We start from the raw sequence: 21,577 nt of genomic DNA, 5'->3' as shown, positions 1-21,577 counted from the left end.
ATTCGAATATAATAATGCTCGAGATGAGAATTAGATGTAATTATATGCGTGCGTGTATTTATATTAGCAGCGTAGAATACGTACATAAAACATATTATATATTAAACAAATATGTGTAACTGAACTGAAAACAAATTAAACAAAAAGAAAAGGAACCTTTAGTCCCGGTTGGGGTTACCAACCGGGACTAAAGGGTGCGCCAGGTTTGCTCGGCTGGAGGGCCTTTAGTCCCGGTTGGTAACACCAACCGGGACTAAAGGTCCCTCTTTAGTCCCGGCTCGATGACCCGGGACTGAAGGTTCCACCTTTAGTCCCGGGATCGTTGTCCCGGCGCGGTAACCGGGACTAAAGGCCGTTACCGCCCGGGACAACAAGTCCATTTTGTAGTAGTGACCTGTAGATTTATTTGTGTTCAAAATACTTGTAAAATCTCACAAATCTCAAAGATTTTAATTTAAGAATATATTCTAGAAAATTAGCGGTCAAATATGCATCAAAGCCATGCATAATATAATGCGGCAAGTATTTTCTTTTACTTTTTTTGAGGACAAGTATTTTCTTTTACTAATAACAATGAGGAAGTTTACAAGTCAGTAACGTTGCATACACGGTTGGTCGTCTTCTGAACTGGGCCTTTTTGGAATTATGCATCTGGTAATATAGATGCTGATGTGCATATATAGTCCAACGCAATGCTCGTCTGCCGGCCCTCAAGAAAGGATTCCACAAGATATCGACGGATTCTATATATTTTCTACAACTTCTTGTCTATAATTGTTGTTTGTCACTGTCAAATTTTATCCTTGTATTATAAAGATGAACTCTATGCTTAGTAAAACTAAATGAATTGCAAATAGAATATGATTTTCATTTCAACTTTTTGTCACTTGCAGGGACAGTATTAGTTGTTAATCCAGCCTGTTGAATCCATCCTGTTAATGCAGTTAAGGTCTCAGCAATTGAGCTAGGGCGCTCGGATCGCGGAACGAATCAACTTGAGGCGAACCCGCGAAAACCGTCCAGGCTGGTTTCAGAAATCGGCTAAGCTAGGTTTGGTAGATTTGCCTTGAAAACCTATGAACACCACACAAAAAAGGGGCTGATGGGCATGTGCACCTAAGGTTACATTAGTGTTGGCAGGTCACCTAAAGAGCCTACAAACTCCGCAAAGCAGCTTGAAGAACAGCAGGACATGGGGTTAGAAAAGTCAGGGCTTTAGAGAGATATAAAGGTGGACGTATATTGATTTTGGTTGATTTCGTAGCCTTAATCGGTTGCGGCATTTTATATTTATTATAGTGTTGGATAGTCCTATCCTGTAAGGAGTCATTTAGAACTCAAATTCTACGCGATTCCTAAAATTTTATTTAGACTAGCCAAAACTGGCTATCACGACCCAAAGTCATTCTAAATAAAACTTTTCCTCTTTGATGACCATGCACAGTCCTTGTTAACCCAAGAATCATTTCACCACACTCTACAAAAGGTTACTAATGCTCTCTACTAGGGCAAGAACTCCAAATTCGTGAATCAATCTCGTCGATTCTCCCTAATCGGCCTATGTCAACTAGGAGTCAACCCTAGTCAACCTACAATTGACTTTGACAAGATACTCTGAGGAAGTTGCCAAGTAGCCCTCTCAATCTCTCTAATGGTGATTGTCAACCCCTAGAGCAAGACCAAGAACCCCAATGCCAAACCCCCTTGTCTAGATCAAATTCTTTGAGTGATCTACCTGACCGTCCGGTGTCCCAGTAGATCGTCCGCCAGATCACTTATTTAGCAGAATTAAGTTTGTTGAGCTGTCCTTCTCTCCTCCCCCTTTGACCCACATGCTGTCAGTGCGAAGTGGAGCCTTATGCAAGCAGAATCACCTCGCTCACTCTCTCACACACTCATCCATTCCCGATCCTCTCCCTCTCTCCCCTCATATGAAGAACAAGGAAGAACTAGAGAGAGAAAAGAAAGGAGAAGAAGAAAAGGGAAGAGAAGAAGGAAAATAAAAAGAAGAAGATCAAGGAAGGTAGATCATCCTCTCTCCCAAGCATCAAGAGCATCTCAAGCTCTTCAATTCATCCCCATCTCCATCCATGGTGGGCTCAAGAGCTCTCTCCTCTTTTTCTTGAAATCATCTCTCAACCCTAACTCCTGATTTCTCTATGCATGGATGCAAGAAGAAGCTTGGTAGTTGCTCCATCATCTCAAGAGTAAGCTCAATGCCATCCCTCACTCAATCTTCCTTGATCTTCTTCTTAGGCATAGCAACTTATCTTTGACATTGGGTGATCTCTAGTCGCTGCCACCAAACCCCCACCCTCACTCAATCCTGGACTGAGCGACTATTTTAGCTTAATTGAAGATGAACAACAATCGATTTTGACAAATCTTAATTCTACTAAAATAATAATCTATCCAGTTATATTTGTTTTGGTAATTATGATTTTCTTGCTCCGACCAACGAGGCTAACAATACTTTTTCAAGTATATAAGGACTTAGTCTGAAGAATGCAAATAGATGGACTTGATGAGTACACCTGAATACAATACCAAGGGTACGTGTTGAATACCATAGAAGACTTGTAAGCCACCCAAATAATTGAGCCTTAGATAATAAAGACACATGAATACACAAAATAAAAAACAAGCAAAACAGTGCACCGGATGAATAGACAGTACCACATCTATCGGTTTCCCATGTCCTGTTTGAAAAATATGGCACGTGGTGCGCATATTTCTCATCAGATGCTAGCACGCTGCTAGAAAAAGGCAGAATATTATTTTCGTGGCCAAATGTGACCTATGTGCTGTTTCTTTGAAAGGATGGCAAGAGTTTTGCTGTATTTTCATTAAGGCCTTGTTTAGTTCCAAAAAGTTTTTCCAAAAAATGCTACAGTAGCCATCACATCGAATCTTACGATACGTGTATGAAGCATTAAATGTAGACGAAAAAAAACTAATTGCACAGTTTGGTTGAAAATCGCGAGACGAATGTTTTGAGCCTAATTAGTCCATGATTGAATACTAATTACCAAATAAAAACGAAAGTGCTACAGTAGCCAAATTCTCAAATTTCAGCCAACTAAACACAGCCTAAAAGAAGAATATTATATTAAGCAGAGGAACTGTCGGGTTGACATCTCCCCTGGCACCTCTCCTCCCGAGCACCCCCAACGGGCGACTCGGGGATAGCATGCCCGCGCCGCTCCAGTGCCCCCTTCCGCCACCTCTACGGCCACCGCCACCGCCCTCCGACATGTGGCGGCGGCGGCCTGAAAAACGTTCTTGTCGCGGCCCCTTCCTCCCCCCACCCCTCGCCCCACTCCTCCACCACCCAAGCTCTTCACCGAGCTTCTCCAGCGGGTCGGCCCACCAGCGGGCAAGATCTGATCTCCCCCTCACCGGATCTACGTCGAGCGTGGCACGTCGGTAGCCTTTGGCCGGTCTGTGGCTACGGCTGGTCTGCAGCTTTGTGGCTGCGGCTGTCTAGGGCCGGCCAGCACCTGCCGTGTCTGGATTCCCAGCCAACCCGTGCCAGTGGCGGCTGGCCTCCCCCTGCCTGCCGATGCATGAGGCCGTGGTCCCAACCTTGGCTGGCCTCGCAACACTAGGGCCCAGGTGGCAGCAGCCTACTAGGCCCACGCCTAACAGTGCCTGGTGGCTGGAGCCCTAACTGGAACGCTCCCTGCTGGCACGCGGCGGCTATATTTGGCAGGCGGGAATGCCTGCAGCCAGCGAGCATCTTGCCGGCTCTGTGGTGGTGTGGAGCTTGCTGTGGTCATGGCGCCTGTGCTAGTGGCTTTGGCCCTTTACGGTCCGTGTTGCCGCTGCGGGTGCCATGGCTGGTCTGCAGCCGTGGACGTAGGGTATCTAGGTGAAAACCCTATCCATTTCCTCTGGGTCAGCAGTGGTGGTGCAGCCTGCGCCATCTAGCTTCTTGGAGGCGTTGTCAAAGTTTCTGTTCGTCAGGGGCAGGCTGGGGTTGAAAGACATACTCGTGTGCTTCTCCCAGCGTGTGTGTTGGCATCCGCGGATGTCAAGGTCCTTCCTGAAGGCATCGTTTGAGCACTACTGTAGCCCATCTCCCGCTACTCTTGCCGGAATTGCTGCTTCTTATGTTGTGTCTAAGTGTGCTTCAAGCTCATGTTCCCAATGGTCTGTCTAGCCTGCTTGGTGTTGCTGCCATTAATTGGTTCTTCGTAGTGGATACTTTAGTGCTGTCACTCCTCTTTGATGGATGCTTTGCCATCGTTGCTGCTTGGGCGGATACTTTGCCGACGATGTTGCTTCGGGTGCCCCCCTCATGCAGGAAGCTAAGGGCATGATGCCCCCCTATTGCGGACACTTTACCACGTTTTCTCTAGCAGATGCTTTGCTGCCATGTTGCTTGGGCAGATACTTACTTTGCCATCGTAGTCATCACTTCTCGGTAGATGCTTTGCCACCGCGGCTTCATCTTATTTGCTAGCAGCCTTGCGTTAATGAATTTTTCCTTTGCAGGTCCAGTCGGTTAGGTTTGCAGTGGAGGGTCTCTCCATACTGCCTTACTTTCTGTTCTGTTGTCATTTAGATTCCTAACCACTTCTTCTATGGTTCTGTAACCACCGCTATGGGTTCTCCCATACTTGTCTTGTGTAAGCTATTCTTTCAGCACTTCTTATAATGTAATACACGTGAAGTCGTGTTCTCGAAATATTAAACACAGAGGTCACCGCTTGACCACAATTCAACCACACACAACTTTGAACCAACGCACAGAAAACCTAACAGACGTTACTTGAAGAAAAATGGGGGATGGCAACAGAGAAAGAACCAAATTGGATGGCAACCGCTGTGCCGCCAAAGAGAAAAATTGTGGTGATGGAAAACTACTTCGAATATTGTACACAACATTACAAGTACTTGTGTCTTGACATGTTTACTTATACAGAGAGCTAATTTTTGTCGACTAGACTGCCATGGCTGGCAGATGCTATATTACAAATGATTGCAATTAGCAACTTACCTACCGTTTGCGCTTCCTGCTAGGTGATGCTGTATGCTGCTGCTGAGAGATGGGCGCCTCATCATCATCACAATATGTAGCAAGGTTAATGAACCTTTTGTAAGGGGTATCCTTGATTCCCATGCTACTAGCTCAAACTCTGCCCTTGGCAGAATAGCTAAGCCAGAAATGACGTCTCCAAACATCACCTTGGGCAATCCGGTTTTGGAATCGTCAGCTTCACTATGAGGAGGCATCAGGCGAAGTGTGGCAGATGATGGCATTGAGCATGATGATGATACAAGTCTGGTTATGTCTATAGGACGTTCTTTGTCCATGAGGTTCTTGGGATGCTCGCCGAACACGGAGAAGTTCTTCTGCACCACGTTCGTGTACCTTTTTAATAGGTTGACCCAGAAGTGGGCGTTATGGTTTCTCCTGAGCATGTCAGCATAGACGCTTGCTGTGATGAGCGACCCTCCCAGAGCTACTGCTAGATCTTCGGCTACTACAGCTAACTGAGGGTGTTCTTCAGGGTTTGTGCTTCCAAATGCAAGAGCCTTGAAGAGGTAGCTATACTCCTCGTGGGACAAGCTATTCAGATGAACTGGCTTTACAGTCCCAAACCACGATAGTTCTGCAATTCTGCTTGTGATTATGATCTTGCTTCCTCTCCCCATCTGCTTATTTACCGATGAATAAAAATTCCTCCAGCCCTCCTCATCCACATCTGATGTAAACTCGATGATGACTTAGCACCTCCCTGCTACTCCTACCTGATGCTCCATAATTCTCCAGATGTTCTCACCACTCATGTTGAAAATTGACGAGAATTTTGACCTGACCTTCTCATTATTGCACGCATGCGCAACTAGCGTTTTCTTACCCACTCTACTGCCTCCAAGAATTGGAAGAACAGATAGACAAATGGGGGGAATATTTTCTTGTAGCAAGAAATTGATGACGCGCTGCTTTTCCACATGACGACCAACCAAGAAGTGATCGATGTAAACATACGAGTCGTAGGGGCCATGGAACATGCGCTCGCACCCCCCAAGAAGCAACACAAACTCTTGCATATTGGAAACAGTGGACTGTAGATTATCCAGTGTAATTTGAAGCTCATTTATGTTTGATGATGAAGTAGAAGAGCTAAATGCAAGAAGAGGACTTGTTCAATAGACCCAAAGCCATGAAGCCCTCACTAATAGGAATAAGAGGAGTAGATGGTCCAAATAAAGTGTTGAAAGAAAGGACAAAAGGATAGCATGATAAAAGGATGAGAAAGAAAGAGTGTGACATAGGAGACAAGATGCTCATGAATAGCTCAAGTAAGGAAAGCTTCAAGCAGGAAGAAAAGATCACCACACAAGTCATCTACCCTTCATCACGGGTGTCATCACACTCCAATGAACAAGGTAACATCTTAAGGTAAGTGGTCATTATTTAAAAAGCTTCCCTTTGATCTTGCTATTTACACAAATGAAGAAATAAACATGTTTGAGTTACAACTTTGCTTGATTCAACCTGATTAACTCAATATGTCTTGTTCCTTAACCTTGTTCATAGCATCACTTTCTTGATCTCATAGTCTTAACCAAATGAGTTAAAATTTTGCATATCTTATCTTTGGAAGATGATTATCATAATCACGTAAAGTTTGATACATTTTTGTAAAGATAGACAATCCTTCCATAGGTTAAGCTACTCCACTCTTTTGAACAAATGTATTCAAATATCACAATCATCCTCATTTTATCACCCATGTTGTAAGAATGAACAATGCACATAACATCAACACTTATCATGATCCAATGTGCCTAATGCTAGAGAAGAATAAATAAAGTTTTGGTTCTATTGGTGTTTTTCCACTAACAGAGCCCATGCACTTGATCTCTATCTTGTCTTCATGAGTAGAACACACTTTGAGCAAAGTGTGGAGGAATCAATCCCCCAAATTCTACAAGTGGAAGTTCTGAACTAACAATAATGATGCACTCAAGATGTTGCCATCTTCTACTACTAAAATGTTGAACAAGGAGGAAGAACAAGTCAAGAAAGTTGAACTTGTCAAATCAAAATCAAATTTAAAACCAAGACATATTTGGCAGAAGAAGGTGGCACCACCATTGAAAGTGCCAATAATGGAGGCGCCACCACAAGAATCCTCATCTTTAAGAGTGAACCGAGGGAAGATGCATGTCTTTGTTTGTCCAAGGGCAATTATGGGACATGAGGTGGCCAGTCTCCAACAATAGCAAAACCAAAATTAGGAGGCTTTGTTCCAGCACCTCGACATTCGACCACTCCATTGAGCAACGTCGTCAACAACTAGCTTGAGGGAAAAGCATCCCCCATGTATCCAGCTAAGTATCTCTTTTCCCTTATTATTTTACTATTCTTAGTTCTCTTTATATACCTAAAAAAGATGCATAACTAATTTTTTTTATCTTTGTAGTAAAAATAATATAGAAGTATGTTTATGTTTATAACGTGTGATCTAGAAAAAATGAAAACAAAAAGAGTGTGTCTATTTTGATTTTTAAGAGCTGAATAAAATAAAATGACTCTGAAGATAATCTCTTAAAATGGAAATGATGAATAGTTACTCTGTTGTAATTCCTTTCAAGTACCTAGTTTTTAGCCTTGAATTCACCCGAGTTTTGGATAAGATTGTTTTGATATAAGGATTTACTTTGAACTTAAAACTCGTGAGTAGCATATGCTTGATCTAAGTCTAGGTAATTGATGGATATGTTATGAGAAGGTCTGAGCTGCTATTTATCTTGTTCCAAGTGACACCAAAATTCTAGAGATTTACTTTTTGAAAAACATAAAAATGCTATGATGAGTTCCTGTATGGCAAAGCTTGAATTTCTACCCAAGCCATACATGTTATTTAGGCTAGGAAAACTTCCACTTATATGCTGCTTGCTTTGCAGTGAGTTTTGTCAAGCTTTGTTGACCTTTATGAGAGGTTTGTCATGCTCATAAAATCAAGATCATGTACACACCACCCAAATATGCACTACTCCTACACTGGGGGTCGGCGCAAAAACATGCCATTCCATTTAGATTCACCCAAAAATGTTTTACTCCTACACTGGGGGTGAACACAAAAACATGCTTGATAGGTTTCCCATCTACCAAATAAATGCTCCAAGTTCTTGTTGCTATCTCTCAAAGTTTTTGTTGCAGAAAAGAAGCATGGGCTATACAAAAGTTATTCATAAAAATAAGAAAAAATAGTTGAGAAAAAATGGACACAAAAGTGTTCGAGATATTTAAAACACTGGGTACTTAGATGCTCCTTGAAAAAAAAGAAAGTGATGAATAAGATAGCCCTTGTTCTCTAGCAAAAATATTTTCAAGTTTCAAAACAGAGATAAGTTTTCAAGGAGCAAAGTAGAATTTGGATAGCCACCATATACATCCACCATATATATCTACACATATGCACATCTTGATTTGATTATATGACTTAACTCTCTTTGGATCCGTTATTTGACTTTACAATATATGTATTGCAAGTATGCTTTCATGCTATCTGCACTCCTATGAGCTCCACATAAACTTTAGTTGTAGGAAGAGAAAGGCATAACATCACTTTTGCCTTGGTGAGGATCCACAAATGCTACATATTTTGAGAGACTTGAGAGTGTCATACAAAGAAATCTCTGAGTTTTATTTTGAAGACTTATAAAAACTTTGGAACAATGGTGGAACAAAGAACTTGAGACTTAGTGATTGACTTGATTGTTCTGTCTTTCAATTGCTCAAGACCTAAGTGAAGGCTAAGAAGAACCATAGTTGATGGTTATATGGATAAGTTTGAAAGTCAGATCAGTTTATTCTAATTCAAAGGAGAATTTTTTATTGAACGCATGTGTACTTTTGAGGCATGAAAGAATTGTAGCAACTCCTGATCCATTGTTCAAGTTTAACTTTGCTTAGGGACTAGCAAAGGGTAGTGGGGGGAACTTGTTGATGGTTGTTAATGTCAATTATAAACCATTAATATAACCTGCATATATACTAAATTCTATCACCAAACATCGGTCTAGGGGTTTAAATTAATAAATTCTATAAGTTTTGGTGAATCTGTGAATGTAGGAGGATTTAATCAGAAAACAAGCAAGGTGGACCCAATCGTCAGAGCAAATTATGTTTATCCGCGACGAAACCAACTTAGGAAGGATCTAGAATCATCTAGAAGGCAAACCACCGAAGATCGAGCTGAGAGGCTGATAGTAGGGCCTGACCAGGCCCACCCCTAGGCTGGCCAGCCTACGGGCCCACCTGTCAGGCTCTCCTTCGTACATCGGTTTTCCACCACCTTAAAGATCAAATCTACGCTGTTGCTCAAGGTCTGTTTGATCCGAGGGTCCAGATTTGATGCTACCCCCTATATATTACAGCCCCTACCCCCTCCCTTGAGCCAATCCTAAAACCCTAATTCATATCCTCCTCATCAGGATTAGATCCAGCTCTCAAGATGTAGAAGTAGAATAGCTCTAGTTGAGAGTTAGGGAGAGTTGAGCCATGCTCAGGTTCTAGAGAAATCTTCGAAGGTCGGGTATATCTTTGTATCTCACCTTTGCAAGACTTATGCTTTAATATAGTTATGTTCTCTATCTACTTTTATGCTTTTCATGTGTAGGGTTAGTATAGTTATCATACCTTAGCATGGGATCTTCGCTCGCATCGAGTGCTTTAGTTATCACATATGTGACTAGAGTAGTAATCCGTAGTATAGACATATGGTGTCAAGACTATAGGTTACCTGAGATTACGCTCAATCCTACGGTTAGTTGTGGTAGCCCTAGGGGTTATAGCTCTATTAGGCCGTTGTAATCCACCACATTAGGATTGGCGTTCATAGAGTTTTAGGCAGCCTTCCCCCAACTACGCTTTCTCACCGCCCTCGAGAGTTGGAAAGGTACTATTGCTCCAAAGTGTTATTGTGTGTGATCGCTATATGTACCCATGAATTAGTTATACCCTATAGAAACAAAGTAATAGAGAAGTATTTAGGAACCTTGAACTCGCCCATTCTCCTCTCAACTTAGCTAGACTGCTCATTTATTATGTAATTCTCCTATGTGTGTGTTATTATTCATAACTCTTATCATTATCAACACTTACCCCCACTTTAGTTTAGTTAGTATACTAGTTAGTAGATACATGATGGTGGACTATCAACTTCTTTAACCACCATTTCCCTGTGGATAAATACGATACTCTGGAATACTCCCGGGTGAAAGCTACAATGGTATTCATGCGCTTGTGGATTCATCTATGTGCATTTAAAATATACCAACAGCAGGCAAGGTGGTTTCTGGATGCACCTCTCCTTCTGACATCTTGCGTAGGCGGTTGATGGTGCCTGGGCTACCACGCCCGTCAATGGAGTTATGGCATGCACTCCCACGCCATCCCACTTCGTCTAGGAGATGGGACATTGGGCCACGTGGAGCAGATCTAGAGGAGAAGAGGCTGTGACACTTGGTGTGCGTGGATCCGGGCCGTTGATGGCGATCGATCAACTCAAGGGGAGTTGGATCCCCTAAAGTCCCATGAGAAGACATGTGCGGAGCGGATGGTGTTCCTTGGTGGAAAGTGGAGCCGAGGCTTGACTCATTGTCAATGCCCTCCCTAGCTCTGCCTTTACTACGTTGCCACCATCATGAAACCGCTCTAGGCGTGTTGCGTGGATTGAAGGGGCACCTGGCCGCCCACCCAAGGCCCCTTTAGCCGTTGATGGCTGATCGGAGGGCCTAGAGCCGCTCGTAGCTCGTTGACTGGTGCTATAAAGGGGAGCCCCGGGGGCATGATGCCTCTATCTCTTCTCTAGCTCCTTCTCTTCTTCCTCTTAGACCCAACTCCTAGCACGACCATGGCGACAATGAAGTGCGACACCTCTCTCCAAGTGAGCTTGTCCTCCTCCCGCTGGGCGATCACTCCGATGAGAGTGGAAGGATTCCAGTGAGGCAGCGGCCATAGCTACATGAGGTGGCAGGAGCTGCTCCGTGGCATTGCACGGGGTGGCTCTCCCGTGCTGACCGTGAGTGGCAGGACGAAGGGCTTTGCCTCCCCGACGCACTGTAGGCCTCGTAGCTCCCTCCTCATGAGTCACCGGCGTCACGTGCCCTACCCTGACCTTTGTTGTAAATGGGGGAACTGCCACAATGCACGGTCGTCAGGGGTTATTCTAGTCTCTCATCTTCTGGTGAGGCTAGGCACCCTATGGCGCGACCATCGTGGAGAGGATCGAGGTGCGGTCCGGCCAACCCTTTCCCTCCTAGGCCACCCATGCTTGCACTTGAAGAAGGTTCAAGGGTGGTCGACTACTTTGGGCTTGGAGGCCTGACCCTTCGCCTTGACATGCCCCCTACTCCCCATAGAGGAGAGGTGATAATCGGGGAGGGGGAGTGCCGACCTTATGCCAGGTCAAAGCAGTTTTTGCCGCCATATATTGTAATTGGGTTGTTCCCAATTAATAAATGAAATTACTTTTGTTTGTAATCTCACTGCTCACGAGTCATTCTCGGAGACTTTGATCCCTTGTTGGGATGGTTGTTACGACAATGGCCTCAGTGGTCAAGATTACCACCCCCGTGCTACCAGCGGGTAAGTATGTGAGAACCCCAGGTTTACAGTTGTTCCATGCCCTAGTCATGTCCCCTAGAGGGGAGGTCCTTGGCTTCCTGACTGAGCCACTAGTATAGTTCTCAAGCCCATCTTTCTATGCTCGGTGGCTCACTACCTCCCTTGATGGGTTACCACGAGTGGCTCAAGGTCGGTACTCAGACATCATTCGACGAGCGGCTGGTTTCGCTTCTGAGCATCCAACTAAGGTCTCTGGCGCCCACCCATGAACGTCCCTCGCACTTTTGGGTGCTTGGGTGGCCTTGAAGCCTAGTGGGCCGGCCTAGAGACCCTTGGCGTTGCCCCTTTTGGGGGGCCAAATACCATCGTGCGGCTGGGAGACACGATCCATCAAAGGATCGGGAGACAGAGAGGTGGCTACAAATGAAACGAAATGGACACAAGAGAGGGGAAAGATGGCATAGATGGTAACATGACAGTCATGGATGTCCTATCAGCGGTCACCGATCTCTAGCCCGGTCCCTTTGTCATCCGGCCCACTCCATCCATCCCGACCTTGCTCGCCTGGGGGCTTCTAGTCGTGGCCTTCCTTCAGAAAAGGGCAACAGTTGATAAGTTAGCTGTTCCTATGGCATAGCTGAGCGTTTGCTGAAGTCGCTCGAGAAAAGGGAAATAGTAATGAGATAGGGAGAGTGAAAAGGTCGGGAGGATGGACTTATCTTGGTTTTTGTTGTTAGAGAGGTAGGTAGGCGAAGGAGGCCGGGCTACTGGGCAAATGGAACGACAATGGCCTTCCCTCATGGGGAAAGGTCGGAACTCACCTCGATCGAGTCAGCCCCTTCTGGGGACCCGAGCACCTGGATGAAGGGGTCAGCCAAGCCATCGCTATCGCCAGAAGCCCTGGGCGCTTCACGATGCTTAGTCGGCCAAGTGTCACCATCACCGTGGTTTCTTCCTTCGTCAGCGCCCTTACTATGTCATGGCTAGAACTAGCGGGACCACATGGGGTGGACAATGCGGCTGCTTGGGTGAAGCAGTCCTACTCATAGTAGTAGGCTTGCTCGAAGGTGCCCTTGACGGTGATGACCCCATTGGGGCCGGACATCTTTAGCTTTAGGTAGGTGTAGTTGGGGAAGGCCATGAACTTGGCGAAGCATGGCCAGCTAAGGAGAGCATCGTAGATGCCGGGGAAGTCCACCACCTCAAAGGTGAGCGGCTCCTTTTGGAAGTTGTCTGGCTGGCCGAAGGTGACATTGAGCCGGATGCACCTAAGGAGCATGGCCTCCTTTCCTAGGACGATCCCATAGAATGGCGCCTTGCTAAGGCTCAGACAGCTCTATGGGATGCCCATCCTATCTAGGGTGCTAGCGTACAGGATGTTGAGGCCACTACCTCTGTCCATCAGCACCTTGGAGAGGCATGTGGTGGCCATGATCAGGCTAACCACGAGCGGGTGGCGTCCCGAATGAGGAACACAGTCGGGATAGTCTCCCTGGTCGAAGGTGATGGCCGTCTAGGACTATTGGAGCCACATCAGGGCAGCGAGGGTTTGAATGGCGTTCACCTCCTGCTTAGTGATGTGGTGTTGCCAACGAGACTCATACGCCTGGGAGCCCTTGAAGATCACAAGGCACCGATTGACCTCGAGGAACTCAGCATCCTCCTAGACACCTTTTGCCAGTTCACCGGCCTTTGGTGTAGGCTTTTGGGCATTTCCCTATTGGCCATGGGCACCACGGATGTATCCCCTGATGTGGCACAATCCTTGAGGAGATGCTTTGTTTGCCCTTTGTGGAATGGGTAGGGGGCCTCAAGTGCCTTCTCGAAGTGCTCAAGGCGTGTGCCTCGCTAGTGGGGCTGAGGTGTCGAGGCGCGATCGGTCGTGGCCACCGTCTCCTCCCTGCGGTGCTGCTGGTCCTTGGCCCTCTTGTCGCAATGATGTTAGGCCGAGGCAGGGTTGTCACCATTGGCCTTGGCCTTGCCGCTGAAGTTAGCCTGGACGGCCTCCTCGCTGATGGCATACTTAGTGACGACGTCCAGGAGCTCTCGCATCGTGCATCGGGTTTCGTGGCCAAGTGCATGGACGAGCGCCTCATAGGTCATGCCACAAGTGAAGGCATTGATCATGTCAACGTCGGTGATGTTGGGGAGCTCGTTGTGCTTCTTGGAGAAGCGTGGATGTACTCTTGGAGGGTCTTATCGGTCCTCTGCCTGTAATTGCGCAGGTCCCATTAGTTCCTAGGTCGGGTGTACGTACCTTAGAAGTGACTGACGAGAACGGAGCGAAGATCGCCCCAGCAGCGGATGCTGCCAGGCTCGAGCTCAACAGGAACAGAGGAAGGTATTGGATGGTGAAGTCATCGTCAGATCCCCCGGCCCTCATGGCCAAGCAGTAATCCTCAAGCGAGTGGTCCGGGTTGGTCTCACCGTCGTACTTGGGGATATGCGTCAGTGGCCTGAATCGCCTGGGGTAGGGGGCCGCTCGGATCCTGACCCCGAACACCAGGGGGCCGAAGCAATCTTAGGCGGATCCCCCGTCCTAGTGTTTCTAAGTGTGACACTGTGCTTGAGCGTGGCGCCTAGCCTCAATGGTGTCACGCACATCGCGGTCGTCGCTGATCCGGTTGTGCCAGATGGCGAGGGGAAAGCTTGCACCTTTGTTCCTACCGGGGCTTGGTGCCCCTAGCCCACGAACGATTAGAGCTGCTGCCGGAGGAGTCACCATCGCTTCCTCCCATTGGTGGGGTGTGCGTGTCGGAGCAGTCCTCGTTGAAGGTGGCCGCTGGCTAGGATGGCCGAGAGGGTGCGGCGTGGCGCTGGAAGCTGAACTCTTGGCTTGCTACTCGAGGGCGACGTGAGGAACCTCCTTGCCTCGTGCAACCGCTCGTTGGTCTTCACGTCCGGCGCGTCGGAGATGTCCTCTAGATGGCAGGCGGTGGCTGCCATGTTGTAGGCCACGCAAAGGAAACACAGGGTGCTGGGAGTCCCCGTGCGGTCGTCGTCATCGTTGACAAGGGGCTACACGGCTTGCTACCTCTCAATCTCCTACCTTTGGTGCTCGAGCTCTACCCTCGACGGCCTCTAGGTCCACTTGCCAAACTTGCTGGCGAGCTGCCTTCTCCCAAAGGTAGTTTGCACGGCTGCAGGGACTCTGGTCTAGTGGCGTGAGCTCGGGTGCCTCTTTGACAAGGTCCTCACCATCAATGTGGTTGCACATATGAGGCAGGGCATAGCAGTCGATGTCGTCAGAGTCATACACTAGGCCGTTCCCCTAGAGGATCTAGAGGAAGGTGCGCAGCGAGTGGACATTGTTCCTCACCGCGCTGGAGAGGACGGTGATCCATGGCGCCTCGCGGCTGACGAGATGCTCTGGCTCCAGCTGGAAGGCCACCGCCGCATTCTGGATCCCAAAAGGCAGGTCCGAGAGGTAGTACCAGAAGCGCTCGGGTGGCGGGAGCACCTCGCTAGTAGCATCTGGTGATGGACGTTGGCTAGCATGTAGAACATCTGGCATCAGTCTAACATGGTGGGGTGTGGACCCAGACCGCGCCGGATCTGCCGAGTTAGAACCTCGAGATCTGCTCCTAAGAGGCCCGGCAGAGTTGGCGGCGTCGGGGCTCGTTGCCTACTGGCGCAGCCTTGTTGAGCGGGTGGAGCTCACCATAGTAGTCAACGACGTAGGCTAGGCTCCTAAAGTTGTGGACCTAGCCTAGAGCAAAGGCGCCGACCGTGACGAACAACTTGTCGGGAAAGTGGATGCCGTTGTCTAGGGCGGCGCTGCTTGCTCCAGCGACGAGGCAGGTGGCTCCAACCACCGTAGAGCGTGAATCACACTTGACGCGCTCCCCTACCTAGCATGCTAGTTGTGGCGGGGTCAAAACCATGGCAAGCATTGTTGTTCGTGGTAGTGTCAGAGTGCATATCTCTGGCGGTTCGGGTGGACTGCACACAAGAATCACAGAGGGGATGCAATGGTTTATCATGGTTCGGGCCAATCGATGCCCTACGTCCAACAGTTGATGATCCTTGTACTCATGAGCACCTGAAATCTGGGTGGTTACAGTAGAGTGTACAGGAGAAAGAGAGAGATTTAGTCGGGAATTGCTCGGTGCTAATCCTAGGGACGCCTTGCCGTCGGTGGAACCTTCCCTCTCGTCGGAGAGGAGGAAGACGGCGGATGCGGATGAGGAGCTCTGGGTTGCCCTGCTCTCGGTGCAGAGCTCGAGTAGGAACGGTGAGGACGCGAATGATCCTCATGGAATCCTCCTCCCCCCTCGTAGGATCCGACCTCCCCCTTATATTCCGAGGTAGGTCGGGTACATGGCGGTTTGTGGGAGTTGAGCCTATGGTCTACATGAGCCAGAGTCCAGGAGGGTTTTGTAGCAGCGTCGTGTGGACCGTGGCGATGTCGTGGAGCCGAAGAAGCTCTGGGCGTCGTCCGGCTGCTCTGTTATGACACGATGAGCGTTAGGCTATGTCAGCTTGGACCGGCTTTCTCGGGTGCGCCTTTTGGAGGCTTCTTGATGGCGAAGGAGGCCGGCTCGAGGGGCTGGCATGCGGGCCCGGGAGCCTGCGAACCCCTAGAGGCCACGGAGGAGTTTGTCTTCTTGCGTCATGCCCCGTGGGTGATCCTGTTGGAGAAGTGGTTGACGGTGCCATGCCTGCGTGGCAGCGCTAGGGAGCCCCCGAGCCTTGGTGGCTCGGGACGTACCTTCTTGTGCCCGAGCCTTGGTTGGTGCCGGAGGCCGGGAGGGAGGGATCGGGTCCTAGATTCCGTCGATCGGGAGCCTAAGGCTCGGTCGAGCCCTCGAGCCCTGAGTGAAAATTCAATGGCCTGAGGGTACACGCGAGTGGACCCGATGGGTATAACCCCGAGCCCTCGGGCGATCCTGGAGGGATCGGTCGGAGGGTCTCTTGGTCGGGAACCTTTGATCCTGAGGCTTAACATACCCGTATATTAGAATCCCGTCACCATGCAATCCAAATGACTAGATGTTACTGTTTGCATGCTGACTTATGCCTCTTGTTGTCTGAGGAAGCACAAGGGTGCTCGTCAGCGATACAGTTTGCGACAAACTTAGTAAAAGGGGGTAATCTTGATTCCCATATAGTTATCTGAAACTCCTCATTGGGTAGAATAGTAGTTGAACCTTTCACCAGGTCTGCAAGCTTCACCTTGGGCAGTAAACTAGTTTCGTCATGGGATGGCATGAGACCAAGTGTAGCAGAAGAAGGCGGAACCAGCATTGTTATGTCAGTCGGACGGTCCCTCTCAAGAAGTTGCTTCGGATGCTCACCAAACCTGGAAAAATTACGCTCTAGTGACTTCCTGAACCTCTTCAATATATGGAACCAGAACTGGACATTTTGATTCTTCCTTAACAAGTCAGCGAGCATATTCGCTACACGGAGCAACCCATTCACGTTCGTGGCTAGCTCCATAGCTATTGATGCTAGTTGTGGGTGATTCTCCGGGTCTGTCCCTCCAAATGCGAGTACCTTGAAGAGGTAACAAAACTCTGCATCTGACAAGCTTCTGAGGATGTTTGGCTTGACAGTTCCAAACCTCGCTATCTCTTGGAACCAGCTTACGATGACCACTTTGCTTCCTGCCCCCATGTGTGACGATGCAGCTGAATAAAACTTTTCCCATTCACTGTCATCCACATCTGAAATAAACTCAACAACAACGAAAGTCCTTACAGGCATGAATGTTTCGCGGCTTACATTCAGAAAATTGCTGCATTTGAAGTGCAATACCGAGGAGAAGTGAGAGCGAACCATATCATCATTGGAAGCATACCCAACTAAATGTGAGCCTCCCGCCGCCGCCGTCGCCCACGCCTGCTTCTCCACGACGCGACTGAACAAGAAGTTGTCAATGTAGTCATGTAGATGTAGGTGTCATAGGGCCTTTTATGCATCTGCTTGCATCCACCCAGTAGAATGACAAACTGTCAATTTTTGCAGCAACGGTTTCCAATTTTTCCAGAGAAGCTTGTAGCTCACGAGTGCGCTTAAGAGGAGCAGACAAGGCAGTTGGTTGTGTCACCTGGTTTTGGAGTGGGGCTTCCTCAACAGGCTTGAACCTGAAGGTGTTGAGCACACATCATGGTAGCCTCGGTACATGCCATCAACAAGCATCCTGAGCTGCACCAGCATCTTGGAATTGGTGATGTATCGTCCCTCAGCCTCCTCGACAACAGTATGGACTATCAGCAGGAGATGCTCAAGCCTTTCTAGCTATTATTCCACACATGACCTGTCGGTGTGTTTCTTGATTATGAAGGAGATGAGTCGGCTGAGTATTTCGTCAGACATGATGGCAGATAGAGCTACCTCCGTTGAGGTTTTGAGTCGTTCAGAAGAAATGACTGGCAGCATGCATTTGTATTCAGCCGGGTATATAGCATGCTCAAATAAAACAATGAATGAACTGGAAGGATGTTCGAGACTAATATAATTAACTAGGAGCAGTTAGCTGCATGCATCACAGAAGAGTTTTATATGACAAGGAGGACTTTGACTTTGTCGACAGAACCAACACCATCTCCAAGGCAATAAAGATTTGGAGTTCTATATTTTAGGTTCTTGAGCTTTCAGACAAAAAACTTAAACAATCAACTAGTAAAATTAAAAGGATAATTCATAGCAGACAATTCATTTTTTACTCTACTGAAGCAATGACAATATTTTATATTGTCTGAATCTGAATAATAACAAAAAAAAATCAGAGACCTAGAATATAGAAGAAGTAGTAAAGATTTGCTCTGCTATCTGTTTTATTACTTTTCCTTACGCTACAGGAAAGGGAAGGTATATCAATAGTTCCAGGCTAGCATTGTTGCATCTAAAGATAGTACACGGCATTTATCCATGCCATCGATTTGGAATTGAAGACGAAAATCAACTCTGTAACCTGGGTATGTGTTTTTGTACGGTGCAGAAGAATAGTCAAACCATCCTTAGAGGCCTTTTCGAAAAAAAGAGTATTTTAGTCTATAGATAGAGTGATGGTATACTAGACTTGTGTGTTGGTATACTAAGGGTGCGTTTAGATCCAAAAAATTTTGGATTTTGGCTTATTGTAGTATTTCGTTTGTATTTGGTAATTAGTGTCTAATTATGGATTAATTAGGTTCAAAAGTTTCGTCTCGCGATTTCTCGACCAACTGTGTAATTAGTTTTTTTTTTCGTCTATATTTAGTACTCCATGCATGTGCCGCAAGATTCGATGTGACAATTACTATGCAAAATTTTTTGGCAACTAAACAAGGCCTAACGCGTCTTGCTCTCGTGCATTTGGAACAGTTGGTCACCTCTAAGAGCAAGTATAATAGCAGACTGTAAGCTGACTAAATATTAAGGTGGAGGAGAGAGGAGATGAGAGAGAGGAGAAGCGGGCTGTAAGCTTACAGCTGGCTTGGGCACAAGAACTAAGAAAATCTGTGAGAGAGACAAGTGGACCATGTATTAACTGTAAAGAGCTAACTACTGTATAAGTGGACTGAGAGAAAGCTATAAGGAACCTTACAACTAGCAAACCAACTATATTATTAGTCGTGCTCTAAGCCCTTTTGGTCAAAACACGTGTGATGCGGTGGACTTCGGGAGCGTGAAAGACGGAAAAGTATTCAGAGAGATTCCAGAAGAAACGACCAAATGCTAGGACACATCGTCCTTGTCATAAAGAGAGGGGAGAAGTTGTTGCCTGTCCATTCTTCAATCCTCTGTGCAGTCGATGGAATCTGCCATAGCTGCGGTTGCAGGTGAACTCATCAGCCGATTCATCTCCTTCGCCTTTAACAGATACTGCTCCAGCTCCAGCTCCAGCTCCAGCTATGAAGATGAAGGATTGGAGGAGAGGCGGGAGAGGCTGCGGCATCTCCTGACGAGGGTTCACACCGTCATTGAGGAGGCAGATGCGCGATACATCACCAACTCTGGGATGCTGATGCAGCTCAAGATGCTATCGGAGGCCATGTACCAGGGCTACCATGCGCTGGATACCTTGACATTCCAGCTCCAGCACGAGGTTAGCGACTCATCAATCTCCTTGTGTTCTGCCACTCGTCTCAAACGTCCCCGCACAGTTCTTGCTTCGGCGAAAAAGGACAAGGTACACGCCGCATTGGAGAATCTGGAAACAGCTGTGGCGAACATATCAGAGTTCGTTGTGCTTCTGTGTGGGTGTAATGAGCGCTTGTCCTGTAGGCCCTACGATGCATATCTTTACATCGGCAATTTCATGTTTGGTCGACATGCAGAAAAGCAAAAGCTCCTCAACTTCTTACTGCAGCCTAACCCATCAGATGACCATGCACCACCTCCTGTTCTGCCAATCATCGGCGCTCTTTCAGTTGGGAAGAAGACTTTGGTCGCCCATGTATGTGCTGACGAGAGGGTACGCTCCAAATTCGCTTCCATTCTGCATCTGAACGGAGACAACTTCCTGACCATCGTCGACCACGAAAAGGCCCTGGTGGGGATGTCGTCACTTGTAGTAGTTGAGTTGGTTTCAGATGTTGATGAGGTGAAATGGAATGAGTTTTATTCATTTGTGACAAGAGCAACTAGTACAAGAAGCAAGGTGATCATCATAAGCAAGCTTGGAAGATTAGCAAGGTTTGGGTCAGTAAGACCAATTTTTCTTGATGGTCTGTCATACGAGGAGTTTTGGTACCTCTTCAAGAACCTAGCATTTGGAAGTGCGGACCCGGCAGAGCATCCAAGACTAGTACATATAGCAGAAGGATTTGCCAAGGAATTGCATCAGAGTGGATCACTTGTTACAGCAAATGCATTGGCTGACGTGTTGAGAAGCAACCTGAATGCTCAATTCTGGCTTTCGATATTGAACAAGTGCAGAAAAGTGGTTGAGAAGAATCTCATCGCTTATGGGCAGCGCCCAAATCTACTTTTTGAGCAAGGCCGTGAGGTGGATCTGACGGACTTCGTTTTGAGTCCTGTTATTAATCCCCTTCGCGTCTTACCTTGTACTACTAGTAGCGCTCTAGCCAAAACAGAATTACCAAAGGTACCGTTTGGAGAACTACTGCTAGATCCTTCTGTTAGGCCCAAAGGAGAATTTCGTCTATTGTCATGGGAATCCAGGTTACCCCCTCATACTTCATTTATTCACTTCGTCCCAAATTGCACTCAAGATATGCCTCAAGGACATAGTTTATCAGGGGGGAAGCGCCATACAGTGCCTTTCTGATGACATGAACTCTATCCAATGTAATCATAGAAGTTAAATGTACTAATTTCAGATCTGTGCAGATATTTTGTTAAACAGTGATTTTATTGCAAACTACTGGTGAAATGTGATGACAGAGCGTGCAGATATTTTCATATTCTAATACCCTCCTGCAGTGTCAACCATGAGAGGAACGAACGTTGAGTCTGGACCAAAAGTTGGTAAATACAGCAGTCGGTAGTCCTTTAGTGAATATATCTGCATACTGAAGAGACGTAGGAACATGAAGAATCCAGACAACACCAAGGGCCATGCGCTCCCGAACAAAATATAGATCAATCTCCACATGTTTGGTCTTCTGGTGATGAACAGGGTTTGTTGACGAATACATGGCACTGATGTTGTCACAATAGATAAGAGTGACATCATGTGTTAAGGTGCGAAGAAGTTCTCCCAAGAGTTGACGAATCCAGCAAGCCTCGGCCATAGCATTTGCAACTCTCGTATATTTTGCTTCAGCACTCGATCGTGAGACTGTGTGTTGGCGCTTGGAAAACCAAGATATAAGATTATCGTCAAGCAACACACAATACCTAGAAGTAGAGCAACGAGTGCCCGAGCAACCTGCCCAATCAGCATCTGACTAGTCTACCAAGTCATGTGACCGGCTGCGGCGGGGGGGGGGGGGGGGGGGGGAGAGAGACCATACTCTATGGTGCTTTTGATATACCGTAGAATCCGTTTGACGAGAGCAAAGTGGGACTCACAAGGGTCATGCATATGCAAGC

The 21,577-nt window shown here is 47.1% G+C and overlaps 2 protein-coding genes and 1 pseudogene across 2 annotated transcripts; 1 reads left to right on the top strand and 2 right to left on the bottom strand.

The window, feature by feature from the left end:
- Window positions 1–5,002: 5,002 nt before the first annotated feature.
- On the bottom strand, window positions 5,003–6,021 carry LOC136461432 (putative disease resistance protein RGA1; annotated as a pseudogene).
- A 10,564-nt stretch (window positions 6,022–16,585) lies between these two features.
- On the bottom strand, window positions 16,586–17,752 carry LOC136461423 (uncharacterized). The gene is made up of 2 exons (XM_066460723.1): window positions 17,643–17,752; window positions 16,586–17,453 (listed from the first exon to the last, which is right to left on the bottom strand). The coding sequence occupies exons 1-2, from the start codon at window positions 17,750–17,752 to the stop codon at window positions 16,586–16,588; spliced, it is 978 nt and encodes a 325-aa protein (XP_066316820.1).
- A 1,547-nt stretch (window positions 17,753–19,299) lies between these two features.
- LOC136491061 (disease resistance protein RGA2-like) lies at window positions 19,300–20,914 on the top strand. The gene has a single exon (XM_066487279.1). It carries the CDS (start codon window positions 19,332–19,334, stop codon window positions 20,808–20,810), a length of 1,479 nt encoding a protein of 492 aa, XP_066343376.1. The 5' UTR covers window positions 19,300–19,331; the 3' UTR covers window positions 20,811–20,914.
- Window positions 20,915–21,577: the final 663 nt, after the last annotated feature.

This window comes from Miscanthus floridulus, chromosome 1 (assembly GCF_019320115.1).
Source record: "Miscanthus floridulus cultivar M001 chromosome 1, ASM1932011v1, whole genome shotgun sequence".
In the NCBI taxonomy this organism is placed as follows: domain Eukaryota; kingdom Viridiplantae; phylum Streptophyta; class Magnoliopsida; order Poales; family Poaceae; genus Miscanthus; species Miscanthus floridulus.
The sequence above is the reverse complement of the archived record's forward strand: the minus strand, read 5'-3'. Positions and strand labels throughout refer to the sequence as shown.